Source organism: Tyto alba, unplaced genomic scaffold, assembly GCF_018691265.1.
Source record: "Tyto alba isolate M040663 unplaced genomic scaffold, T.alba_DEE_v4.0 Super-Scaffold_42, whole genome shotgun sequence".
NCBI lineage: Eukaryota > Metazoa > Chordata > Aves > Strigiformes > Tytonidae > Tyto > Tyto alba.
In genome coordinates, this window is record NW_024881318.1 from 33,991,920 (window position 1) to 34,006,048 (window position 14,129).

The 14,129-nt window shown below is 43.6% G+C and overlaps 1 protein-coding gene across 1 annotated transcript in view; it reads left to right on the forward strand.

Moving 5' to 3' along the window:
* Window positions 1-9,231: 9,231 nt before the first annotated feature.
* Window positions 9,232-14,129, forward strand: part of SLC1A1 (solute carrier family 1 member 1) — a 57,988-nt gene continuing 53,090 nt past the window's right edge. Inside the window, exon 1 of the mRNA XM_032989672.2 lies at window positions 9,232-9,476. Within this exon, the coding sequence (XP_032845563.2) occupies window positions 9,386-9,476 (91 nt within the window). The 5' untranslated portion in view covers window positions 9,232-9,385. The remainder of the gene's footprint in view (window positions 9,477-14,129) is intronic.

The window sequence follows — 14,129 nt, forward strand, 5'->3', positions numbered from 1 at the left end:
TTCTGTCAGAACTGTGAAAATATGCTTCAACTTCCATCAATAAACTTAATTATAAAGGTTGCTAAAGCATAGTTTGAAGTCCTACTTGTTGCTGGTGACTACAAGTTTCTGTCTGGCTGGAAAAGTCAGCTGCTTCAAGCCCAGCAGCATTCCCATGACAACATGGTGTTAAAAAACTCATATTTTAACACTTCAAATAATAAAAAGGTAAATTTTTAGGTTTTTCTTCCTATTTCCTACCTTGTAGTTTACTGATCCCTAGCTACAGGATTTCTTAGAAGCTAATTACCAGGTAGACAACAGCCCTAAAACAAAACCTCAAGACTTCTCCATTGGCTACTGAAACTAATCAACTAGAAATCCTTACCTCCTGTACAGCACTGTTCCCTTACCAGTGTTAGATGGACCTCTGGTGAGAAGGAAGCATCACCATCCTTATTTCACAGGCATAAGAACTGAAGCACTAGATGGCATAAACAGGACTGAAATAGTTACAAGGTAGAAAAATATGACACTTAGAATGACCATAAGGGTCATGTGTCCTGTGAACTACTATCAGTAATATCCTTCACATGATATACTGAACAATGACCATACCACTGTACAAACTGCTTGCATAATTTGCACTAAAATATAGTCTCTTGTATACTAACAGCTGTGTGTAAGATTTACTTACCACACTGACTGAGCATTCACCTGGCTCCTCTGCACTGTACTGCATTCATTTCCCCTCCTTGTTCCTAGCAAGCTTTCTCTGCAACTAATGCACTCAGACAGATGCTTGGTCACTTAAGGCTTTCCTACAACTATGAAAATTTGGCCTATGACTTCCAGTGTGGCTGAACCAAAGTTGAAAGGCTAAACTTCAAGTCACAAAGCAATATTGCCTCCAAACCATGGGAAATTTTCAAATATCAGCTATTTCCTTACAGTTACAGCTGCTGGTGTTTATTTCATTGCAATTCAGGCATGGTTGTAATTTGTCAGCCATCCCTTCACCTAAGTTTGTGGAGACATGCTAACACCTGGTGGTCACCCTCTTCCTCCTGGGGTGACACATCCTTTGTCGGCTTTCGCCCCCCAGCTCTTGCAGAAATTCTATCTTTCTCAGAAGTTTCAAAGCATGGAGGAAGGATACACAGAATAAAAGCTGTAAGGGTCAGGTTTATCTTCCATCAGCAATCCTTTGCAGTTATGGGAAGGTGGATGAAGTGGACCCCTCTTATGTTTCAGAAGTCTTCAGAGCGGGGCAGAGATATTTTTTTAAGACAGAAAAGCTGTTCTGCTGCTGCGTCTTGTCCAACTCTCTTCTTTCTGCCATGCATGCTTCCCCACCACAGTCATACCCTGGAGCTCCATGGTATGGAATGAAAGTGTAATACTTGTGAATATCAGTCATCTGATAATATAGGGTCACAAGAATATTTTTAATGAGGAAATTTCAAAGGAAAAATCTGCTTCAGACCTCCCTATATATTTGCCCCAGTAACAAAAGAAAAGAAACACCACCTATTTGCTTTCCACTCATGTAGTCCTATTAGATAGGGAGGCTGATTCTAATTCCTATGTGACCCCAACTGCCAGGTAACACTTTAAACTTTTGCACAGTTTTACTAATCCTTCTAGACATACTTGGCTTCCCAGTCTTTCTGAAAAATGTAAACAAGTATGACTCAATGTCACAGTTCCAATGCAACATCTTATATTCCACCTATGCTTACCCTAAATTTTGAAGATCCTTAGTAAGACTAGCATCAGGCACAGTATTGAGTATACTGCAGAAGTTAATTGTCAGAATCTAATTACACAATTTCTCCCAAATCTCCTGATTTTCTGTTGGTGGAAAATGGGCCATTAGAGGTATATATTCTCCTGGATGACAAAAGTAAATATGTGCATTGAATTGCAACATGATTTTGCTATTATAAGCTACAGTCCCATAACTGAATGAATTTGGCATAATTTTTTCCTGCTGCTCTCCACTTTTCTCTCCAAATCCACCTTAATGTTCTGATTTTCTGACCTCTGCCATTAGTAAGTACTTGTCTATCCCAACAGCAATGCAAGTTGCATATTTTCCTCCATACTGCATCCCAAATTGCCCCCCAGAAAATAATGTTATCATGCCTTTCAAAGACAAATGATACCTGCAAAATAATTTCAGGAATTAGGGTTTCCTCTCCTCCTCTCTGATGTCTTATGCCGATAATACTGAATAGGTGAGGTATTTGGGGTATAGAGACCACTGCAAATGGCTTTCCCCTGATTATTATTATTATTTAGAGATTGTTATTATTATTTTTATTATGATATAGATTCTGAATGTGCCCTCAGACTCACTTGTGGAGCAGAACTCTATTTATTAGAAAAAGCAATACTTCAATACAGAGTGATGTCCCTATCACAAAGACTTTACAAACTACAAAATAAGACTGTCAAGAATAACTACAGTTCCCCAGATGTGTATAGAACAGGACTGACAACAAAACGTGTTAAAAAATCATGAGTCACTACTTAGGAAATTGTGAGACTTAAACATCATGAGATTTTTAAAAATTACAAAAGGGGAGTTCTGCATGCTTTATGAGCATTTACAGTGCACTACCATTATATTTTTCAACTTTTTTTTTCACATTCTTTTGAGCTAGAATCTTAGTTTACAACTGCATGTTAATACTCTAATGTGCTCAGGCAACTAAAAAAGCTGAGGCTTAGACATAGCCCGCTAATACTTTAAGTTTTGTAATAAAGCTCCTGGTGACAAATTGGCAATGCAATGATTGTTTAGCTCTGGCTAGAAAGGATGTCAAGGGCACTGAGCATTTTCACGTTCTTGAAATAAGCCAAACAGTCAGATCATGTGCCTGTAACTCATGTCTGAGGGTTGCATAGCCAGTAATTCCGAGTGCCTTTCTCCACTTCACCAGTCAGATCTTTGGGTATGTAAGTTCACCTATTTCATCGAACTTGCTCAATGTTCTCCAAATTGGTGTTCACCCACTCATCTATTTCAATGTGTTACCAAGAGACTTGAGCTTTAAAATAATTTTGTCATTTGCTATCATTATCTTCTATCAAGAAAGTGTTCTGCTTCATTATGTCTTCATTAAAATAAGCCTCCAAATGGTGTGTGGGTGAACAGAGCCCTCCAATTCCATTTATGCCATTTGTGAAGAGTGGTAAAGAGCAACTGTCTGCAAGAATCAATAATTTTGTAATTACATACATATTGGAGTAGCTACATGTATGATATATCACATAATGGTTCATTCTGCAGAATTTCTGGAGCAGCAGTAGTATATTATCCTATATTTTGCCCTTTGTTCACTTTCATCATATATTCATGCATATGCACTTTGCACACTACAGAGATAAAACAGTGTTACTTCAACATGGCAAGGCAGTATCATCATCTTCATTAGTGGAAAAATTTATTATTCTACTAATAAAATGGTATTTGTTTAACATACTTTACTTCTCAGTTTTTCAAGATGATAAGAACTGATTCCCAGTACAGGAAGGATCCAGCCTTCTCATATGGTCCTGAAAGTCAGATGCTAGTGCTACTGTGAAGTAACTCTTGCTCTGATGTGGAGATGCCTTGTAGGTATTGGTGTCCCAAAGGGCAATATTAAATACCTTTCTTCCTTTACAACAGCAAATAGCAAGCCACATCTGCAAACAGTAATGCCTGATCCTTAGGTTCAAAAATCTTGGAAACATGTACTAGGTCTGGTTCAAATCCCTGTTAGTCATTTGCCTCGAGCAGTGTACATTTCTGAGTCAGCACGTGGCAAGCTATTGCAGAAACCAAAAGGTCAGCCTCCACTCCAGACTGCAGATATATTTATCTTCTCTATTTGATCCTATCTTACTCACATATGGACCTATCCATCAGTTGAGGACAGGACCCTTATGAATTTCTGTGAACATTTAGAGATTGGATAGTGAATACAAGTTCATCCTTCCACACAAACCTCAACCCTGCCATGCTTATATTATCTGCCAGATGTTTTAAAATGCTTTGTAGAAGCTTGGAAACTTTTAATCATCATGCAAAATGAAATCATTCTTATTACTACCAGAACTCCTTCTCACTTGAGGCTTAAAGAAAGGGTGCTGTGAGAAATGTGTTGTTCATACTCATCGCTGGCATTTTGTGTAATTAGGAAGGAAAACTGTTGGAAGGAAGGAAGGAAGGAAGGAAGGAAGGGAGGGAGAGAGGGAGGGAGGGAGGATTTTATTATTTTTCCTTTATCCAGCTATATGATATAGTGTATATAGCAGTTAAACCCTGAGGTCAGATGTCAGGAGTCACAGGTTCCAGACTACAAGGAAAAATCCTGCAATTTTTGATGCTTAGTTACAGTGAAGTATTCTTACACATTAAGACACAGATTTGTGCATTTCCCTGAGCCTCATTTCGCTCTTCATTGAACTGTATCGATGTCTTGATTTCAGCTGGGATAGTTATTTTTCTTCCCAGTAGCTGGTGCAATGCTGTGTTTTGGATTCAGTGGGAGAATACCATTGGTAACACACTGATGCTTGATCTGTTGCTATGTAGCACTTACTCTGAGCTGAGGACGTTTCAGTTCCCCCTGCTCCCCCAGCGAGGGGGTGCACAAGAAGCTGGGAGGGAGCGTGGCCAGGACAGGTGACCTGAACTAGCCCACGGGCTATTCCATACCATGGAGCGTCAGGCTCAGCGCATGGGCTGGGGGGGGAATTGCTGCTGGGGCATCGGTCAGCGGGTGGTGGGCAGTTGCCCAGTGCATCACTTGTCTTCTCTTGGGTTTTATTTCCCCTTCTTTTTGTTATATTCCTTTAAATTACTGTTATTGACATTTATTATTATATTTTATTCTATTTTAGTTATTAAACTGTTCTTGTCTCAACTCATAAGTTTTACTTTTTTTCCCAATTCTCCCCATCCCGCTAGGAGTTGGGAGGAGTGAGCAAGGTGCTACGTGGTGCTCAGTTGCTGGCTGGGTTTAAACCATGACAATCCAGAATCACAGTTTTAATTTCTGTCTCTAATTTCAGCCTTCATATTTGGCTAGCAAGCTAAAGAGTGGAACCAAAACAAACCAAGTTTGCTAATAGCTTAATTCTGGAATTTAGAGGTAAAAGCATTTGCTTGATGGCTCTGCTTGGTTAACTTCATAAAGATTTTAACCTTCAACTCACTGTATGCCAAAGACAGAAGAATTTCAGTTACTTTAATGATAAAAGAAGCCAATACAGCAACATCATCCAGTGCCAAAAAGTGACAACTGGAAATTTTCACAGTACTTAGAAATACTATTCTTTTTATTAGATTATTTTCTCATTGAGATGAGATATATTAGACGGGAATTGATTACTCTGTATTTTGAAATTTTGTATGTGCTCCCCGGCTTTATGGTATTAAAAAACACTTGCAAACTTTGCACCTTGTAGACTGGCCTCAAATAAAAAAATCAAACTCCAGTTATCCTACCTGCATTCTAGGTAGATTATTAGCAACTGTTTTTTGAAATCTTTGCTAAATATTGTTGTTTTATCAAAACATTTAGAAAAATACAATACCCACAATTTCAGCAATTCCCTGCAATATCATTTCTCATTTATGGTCACCATAAACTACGAGGTAAAGGCACTTCATTAGTTTTCTATGGAGGGAGGGAGGAAGGAAGGCAAAGGCACTTCATTAGTTTTCTATGGATCAAATCAACTGTTACCAAAGCTTATACAAATTATGATAATAGGCTGACCTAGGTAGGAAAAAGTTGGAGGACTAAATAAGTAAAACTCACTTGCTTTTTCCTCGCTTAACTACAGTCTCTGAAGATATTGTTTTAAGGAGTACGAGGAGGCAAGCTTTCACTTCCTACACTGTGCACTACGCTGTACTGTGTATGTTCCTGTAGGACCCCTCTGCCTCTCCCAGCACTGAAACACTCAAATGACTCAAAAATTTTAACATATTCCTAGCCCATACAAATTACTTGCTGTGTTCCTAAGTAATTCCCTTTAAATATTGTCAAGACAATTCTACAGATTAGAAATGAATGTTGGGACACCGGGCTACATACATATCAGGTCACCATGTGGTAGTGATTTGTCAATACAGCAGTTACTTATGTATTTATGTATCATCCTAGGTCTACAACAAAGTAACCGGGATTAGTTTACCCTTCAAGAAAAAAATCCATACACGTAAATACATGTCACTTTTCTCCAGGCAAATGTTCAGATATTCAAGACTGGTTCCTCCGTAAGTTTCATTAAATTAAAAAAAAAAAAAAAAAAAAAAAAAAAATCAATAAAAACCATATTGTCACATATACAGTCTTACCCATGATCTGCTCTGAGAACTTTATAACAGTGAGCAATATAGCTAACGAATATATTCCTATCATCTGTACACCTGAAATGTATTGACATTTTTTCACATATGCTTCCTATTCATTTCATAGTTGTTCCAGGATGTGTTGAAATCACACAAAGCTAAACATAGTTTAAATAGAATTTAGATTTTTGTTTGCTCAGCAGCTGTACTTCATAGCTGTACAGGCAGTTAGTCTCCCAAAGTATTAGTTCTTTTGGTCTTTTTCCATAACTGAGTTCATTTCTATAATAACTTCAACATTTCAAGAATGATCCATGGTCTTGGGCTACCTTTAATTATTTTTCTTTTATTGGGACACTTTTATTACAAGGGGGTTTTTTTGGTTTTTTTTTTTTTTTTGTTGTTTTTTGGTTGGTTGTTTTTTTTTTTTTATATAGCTCCCCATACAGAAACTGCCAGCTTGACTCTACATCCAGGATCAAAGCCAATGTCTGTCATTCTATAATAGGAAGATCAAATTAAAAACAGCTTGCTCATCAGGATGTTTAAAACATCTCTATTTCACCTGCCTGAGATTTTTTTAAAATGCCTCTTTAAGTTTCTATGGATGCCGTAAATTATCAACTTATTTTTTTCAAGGTCATGGCCATGGAATTACCTTTCATGAAGTGAAGAAAAAAAAAAAAAAAAAAAGAAATACAAATTAAGAAAAAAGCCTAGAATATTGGCATGCATTTTAGGGACAAAACACTAGCAGAAAAGAACAGAAACATTGTACCTTAACAGGAAACAAAAACTATGTAAAGGTCTTCAATACAATTCAATATATATCGTTCTACTGTTGCAGAACATGGAAGTAAGATATATCTCTATGTATTATGTTTTTTCTAAGGTTGCAGAACTGCTTTAAGATATTGCAAGCTCTGGGAAGGTGTATATCAGCTACAATCACATGGCTCGATACCAGTAAGAGGTCATTTTTTTGTGCTGAGCACTGCAGACAATTCTAGCTCTCCCAAAAAAGTACTACAAAATCCTTACTGTGAAAAAAAGGAAACTTAAAGCATTAAGAGAAACACACAAACCATGGAAACTCCACAGAAGAAGAAGCAAACTCTAACTTAATGTTAGTTATTTCCTCTAGTTCACCAAAACAGCTCAAAAGAAAAGCAGAGTAAGTTGTAAGAAGGGGTATTTGAGAAAGTAAATAGACAGAAAAATAAAGGAAGCCCTTGAACTGGGAAATTGTCTTGCAAATGCTGTGGTTGCTATTGTCCAGAGAGGCACCACCTTCTCACCTCCAGGGACAGATCAGACCTTTTACTTGCTGAAAGCAACATCTGAGATTCCCAATATATGTGGGAGGAAATAAAAAATTACACTCTGTGGCAGTAAGTACACCAAGGCCAGAGCTCTTCTGCACAGGGTAAGCCTGATCCTTCCCACCCTGAAACCTCGTGTGCCTTTTTCTTCTTATACATCCTCAATGCTACTCATACTTTGCCACATTTCTGTGCCAAAGTCTAGACATAGTCATGGTGTTTCTTACTCTTTCTTTGCATTAGACACTTTCGGTTTGCCTTTTCTGTGGCTTTGTAACATGGTAGCATGCCAGCATTCCTTTTAAGTGGTCTAGAGCCTTTTGTGATTTAATTAAACTAATATGATACTCACTCATCTGCTTCCTTTTTTCCACTAGGCTTCCTTTTATTTTTTTAATTACATTTTCCTGATTGTGACAGATACAGACAAATTACTGCAGTTGCTCAACACATTTGAAAAAGAAGGCCACATTTTTAGGAGTCTCTGTATAAAGGTACGCAGCTGGCTCCAGGTGTTAACACCTGGGATAGACGATGGCTCTTGCTTCTCATCCATGGGGATTTCAGTCCTCTTCCCTGCCTCAGCAAGGTACATAATTTTTTCTTTTCCCAGGCTGTCACCCAAAACAGCCAGACCCATGTGAAGAGGAAATGTGAGAAGGTTCCAACTTTTGCTGATCTACCCCAGGCCTTCGCTACTTGGTCGTCATAGACAGAAATCATGCAAACTTGACTAACATACATTTTTGGATGGATTGTGTCGAGTGTAATTAAATAAGACAAGTTAAACTTTCATTCTGCACTCTCCTTCATGTCATTCAGCAAGAGTTTTGTTTTTTTCCCTTACATTCATCTTCCCAAGTTTGAAAATTGTGATCAGCAAGTTTATATACAAATATTGAAAACCCTGCCATAATCCTAGAGGGAATTGGGCCCCAATATTGTATACACCTTAATCACGTTTATGGGTGGGGAGGGGGAAGCAGGCCGTTGTCAAGGTCTTGTGTGGAGAAATAAATGCTTCTTCACAATTTTGGCGTTTAAACTTACCAGGACCGAACGCCAGTGGGAAATCCTACAATCCATTCCTGCACTCTCCACACCCAATTTCCTGCCAGGATTACAGGGCTGAATATTTCCCCAGAATATTTAACCAGAGATTATCGGCAGTACAGCCACGGGTGGCTTTTCCGGCAGCCCCCCCAGCCCCCAGGACCAGCTCCCCTGCCCGGGGGTGCGGGCCTCCCTCCCACCCCACCTGGCAGAGCACGGAGGTCGCCTGGCAGGCGGGGTGGCAACGCGGGCCTTGCCGTGGGGCGACCTCCCCCCTCGGGCACGGGTGTCGCCCCACGGCACCTTTGCTCCTTCCCCTCGCCCTGCGGGGCGGGGCTGGTGGGGGGCGGAGAGGGGAAACCCTCCGGGCAGCCTCCCGACCCAGGGGAGCGCTGCGCCCCACGCACGGCCCCGGCGGGGGCTGCGGGAAAGGCCGGCAAGGAGGGGCGAGCGGCCGCCGGGCCTCGCCCCGGCGGGCGGGGAGGCGGAGGGCGTGCAGCCGGGCGGGCGGGCCGAAGGGGCGGGCGGGGGGCCGGGCTCCCCCCCGTTGCCAGGTGAGGTGCAACGTCTCCCGCCCCTCCCCTGGGGAAGCGCGCCGCGGCGCGGAGCGGAGCGCAGGCAGGCGGGCGGGCGGCAGGGCGCGGATCGACCGCCTCAGCCGCCGCCGCCCCCCGCCATGGCGAAGGCGGGCAGGAAGGGATGCAGCTGCCCAGGTTTCCTGAGGAAGAACTGGCTGCTGCTCAGCACGGTGGCCGCCGTGCTGATGGGTGAGTGGCGGGGAGTGGCGGGGGGAAGGCGGGCGGCAGGAAGGGAGCGAGGCGCCGGAGCCCCCCGCTCGGCCTCGCCCGGCACGTTACGGCCCTGCCCGGCGCGGCGACACCCCCCCCCCCCCCTCCCCGCCCTCCGCCGGTGCTGTGGCAGGCTAACGGCCCTAACGGCGGGCGAGGGGGGCCGGCTGCCCTCCCGCGGCGGAGCGCAGGCCGGCGGAGGCGCTCCGGGGCCGGGGCGTCGCGTAGCCGCGGCCGCGGGGGACGGGTCGGCGGTGCCGTGGCGGCGGGTGTAAAGCGGGGTCTCGCGTGGGTCCGCCGGCGGTCAGGTCGGCAGCGGGGCGCCGAGACGCGGGGTACCCGGGCCCCGCTGGGCCGGGCCTCCCCCCGGCCTCCATCCCGCGTGGCTCCGGCAACGAGTGCGGCAAAACCCGTGCTGTGGAGAAGCCGCGAGCGCACCGGATGGCCGCGCGCCCTTTTCGTGCGTGGGCGCTGCGGGTCTCCCCGGCCGACCCGCGGGCAGGCTGTGCCGCGGGCTGCGTTTGCACAGCCCGGGGCGGGGGGAGCGCAGCGTGCCGAGCGGGCACGGACCGCGGGGAACGGCGTGGGGGGACGCCCGGCGGCTGCGGTTGGTCTGGGGGCTGGAGCCCCGCGGCGATGGAGGCTGCTGGGCGGGAGGGCGTCGTGTCGGGCTCGGGGGTGCTTCCGGTGGCCTGCGCCAGCAACGCGCCTGGAAAAGTTTGGCGACGACACCCGGCTTTCAGTGGGGCCGGGGGGGTGTGTCATCGTAAGGATACGAGGATTTCTTCTCTTGGTCGCCGACGGGTTTCTGAAGGAGAAATGAGTTGAACGCCATTTTATTAAGACTAGGTGGGCAAAAGGGCCGAGAGAAGCTGCCAGATGACTTGGCTGCAGAGACTTCCATAGGATGTAATTTGTGTCCTAGTCACGCACCCTTTTCATTTTCTCCTGGTGATTATTTTATTGCTAACCAAAGAGAGCTTCCTTCACATTATTGCTCCTGTAGAGAAGCGCTGCTTTAAGTACTTCATTAACAACGCTTGCTGTTTGATCTGTCTCTTTCAGATGACTTTTCTGCTGATTTGAATTTTGGCTGGAACATATCTATTTCTGTGCATGTTTTTTCAGGGAAGAATTATTCCTTTGGAATTCCACCCCGCTATTTATATGCTGTGATCAGAGGTGTACTTAGGTATACATGTGTTTTCCTTCACATATTCAGTATGTGAAAGATCTTAGTTCTTCTTCACCTCCTTAGTAAGTGGAAAGATTTTTGTGAGTTCTATATACCAAGTGCTAAGGGCTTGCTTTGAAAATCTGCCTGTACAACTGGAGGAGTGTGTGTATGCTTGCGTGTACAACTGCTTTTTCATGTAGTCCCGTCAGGTACACTTCTGTGAGTCTACATACTTAATTACCAGTTACAGAAGTGGTTAAGAAATATTCCCTTCTCATTATCTTCTATTAATGTAGGTAGAACTGAAGTGTGTGGCGTCATCCTACAAGCTGATCATTCTGAAATGAGATTTTCCTGATAACCACAGAGCCTGGCAATGTGGGAACTGTGGGAGCAATTTGACCCTAATACCCAGTGGGAGTTCACAGAGGGAGAGTGACAGGCACCCAAATGCCTCCTGTGCCTTTGGACTTCACTACCTGCTGCAGTGTAATTAGCAGTCCAGAACTCAGGGGAGCTCTGTAATGTGGCAAAGACAGTCTTCATAAAAATTCCTTGAGCTTTGGACCGAATTGCATTTTGCAAGTAGCTGCATATCTGCTGCATTTTCAGTATTTGTTGGAGGTGAAATAAGTTACACAAGGAGAACAGTGAAACCCTTGTAAGGTTGAACTGGATGTTATCTTTTTATTACAGCTTGAGGAATGTTTGTAATATACCTGAAGTCCACAAACCATTCATATTTAAATTTACGTATTCTTTTTTAATATACACTGGGAAATTGCTCTGAGGTCTACTTAGTTTGGAGGAAGAATTCGTCATTCATGAACAGAAGAGTATCATTTATCACTTTGAAAGCAGAAAATACGTTTAGACTTTTCAGAAAAGTATGCGTGAGTGAGGAGTCGAAATACCAAATGCAGCAAGCTGTGGAAACTCACTGTGAAAGCTGTACAGCTGTGCTGCAAAATGCCTGAAATTTCAGCACTCTCATACGGAATTATGATTTTTGCTCATCAGTCGTGTTCAGCATCCTGCTTAGATATGCTTATCTTTGTTAATATCCTTACTAAGCTGAAAAGTTTGCCTGGTTGCTTGTTGTGCACATCTCTGACAAGAAGAGACAGTAACAGACAGAAACCCCTCAGAATTCCAAACACTTCTTCCTTCAAGGGTAATTATTTTATATGTTACATATGAAGCATTCAGTCGTTTGCCTGTCATTTACATTTCCAAAGACATTGGAATTTCTTTTACAGCAGTTAGGGGGACAGTATTTAAAATCTGTACACAAATTATCTTAAGAGAGGCACATCTTTTTTGGTGGAAACATCTGTATGTATTCAAATAACGCAAAACTTGAGACTCAAGAGGTTATTTTTCTCGCCTTAGTGGAGATTCTATTCCAGACCACCAAAATGGTGTGGAGAGGTCTGTGAACTCAGATTTGGCATCTGAAATTGTCGAATTTCAGAATCGGGGCTCATTGTGATGCTTGTAGTTTGTATAATTTCAATGGTAGCTTTGCCGTAATACTGGGCCCGAGAAGTGAGTTTATTGTTCATTTGTTGTTAGTGCATACTTAGGGCATGTAGTGTGGGTCATCTGTGCTGACCAGTGACTCAGAAGTGAGATATGGGCTCGTCTGCACCTCCCCTGCCTCCGTGCCCTTCTCTAGGAGGGAGAGGAGTAGGAGAGTAGCAGCCTCACCTAAGTAGCTGTGAAAGGAGGAATATCTTGCGTCTTTTTGCTCCACTGGCCTTCCAGAGCCCAAAGCAGCTGAGCTAACAAAAGTGATTTAAAAATCAACTTACTTCAAGTGCTTCTTCAACCTTTAATAAATAAAGTTATATTGCTTTCAGTTTGTATCATTAAGTCAAAATAAACCAAAAATATCCCTGAACTTTACTCACCCTGAAACAGGTTTCCAAAGGACAATTGCAAAGAGAGAGTTTGTCACACTTCATAGGATTCTCCTCAAGCATCTATTTTTTTATCATCACTTTGTCTTCTATGAGGTCAGTGCTGCAACACAGCCAAACCAGTCATGAAGGTAGAAGGCTGATGATGCGTAAATACTTATTCACTCATTAGTCTGCAGGTCATAGCCTAGTAGCTTGGAGACCTGGGCAATTCTTCAGCAGAACGGATTTTTTCTTACAGTGGAAATTAAAGTGTAAGTGATTTGAGTACGTATGGTCTCAGGCATTGAGTAGCACACTATACTGAAGTGGAGATCCTTTTACACACTCAGAGTATACACAAACAGGTTGCGATTATTTTTTAATACTTGTATTTCTCAAATCTGTTAGACAGATACCTTTCTGTTATAGCTCTGTGTCTGGGGAACATGATTCTGAGCGATTCGGGTTTGGTTTTTTTTGTTGTTTTTTTTTTTTTTTTTTTTTTTTTTTGTGGGTCACTTGATGGGGTGTCTGTCTGTGACTTCCTAAACAGACACCTGTGAATCCACCCATGACTGAGGTTTGTTTTTATTCAAGAGCAGATGTGCAGGACACTGAAATTGTTCATATATTCATGAGGACGATACAAGAAATGCAGTGTTTAGGCTGATGTAGCCACTAATCACAAGAGGGAGTAAATGGCAAGTGTCTTTTCTTCAGCCAGCCATAAATCGTGTTTATCAAAGGTGTGCACATGCTGTTGCTGTGTGAGGCAGCGATGAACGTTTTCGTGCTCTGCCATTAACTGTCTCCTTTATTCTCCACGTATATACATGACTCGACGCTCATACTATTCACCTCAGATCTTGAGAGAAAGGGAGTTTTCGTGTCGTCGCCGTGCAGGCGGGGCGGGGGCTGGAGGGAGCCGGGGCGGGGGGGGAGCCGGGGCTTTGGGGGGAGCCGGGGCGGGGGGAGAGCCGGGGCTGGGGGAGCCGGGGCGGGGGGGGGAGCCGGGGCGGGGGGAGAGCCGGGGCTTGGGGGGGAGCCGGGGCGGGGGGGGGAGCCGGGGCGGGGGGAACCGGGGCGGGGGGAGCCGCAGCCGGAGCTGGAGCCGGAGGCGGGGCGGGAGCTGTCCGAGGTGGCTGCAGGATCTTCTGGTTTGTGCTTTATGGTATCACCCCAGCAGTCCATATGCCAAAAATTCATTCTCTTTAATGAAAAATATTATTTCATATTACAGTATTAAGTAGCAGTATCTTTCCCATAAGAATATTTTTAAGTTCATTGGTCTGAGTTAAAAAAAAAAAAAATGTCAGGTATAATCACACCTGCTAACTGAAAGGGTAGGCTCACTTTGTAATCAGAGACAAGGAGTTTAGACAGCTGCTTTGAAAAGCACTGGTCCCTTTAAAATTCAGCCATGTCAGAGCAGTGTCAGCACATGCTATTGTTACTGGAGGCCCACCAATGCATTCTTACAAGAATGAAGGTCTTGCAGGGCAAAGACAACAGCAGAACAATTAGTAACCTATCACTCTATTGACAGCCTCT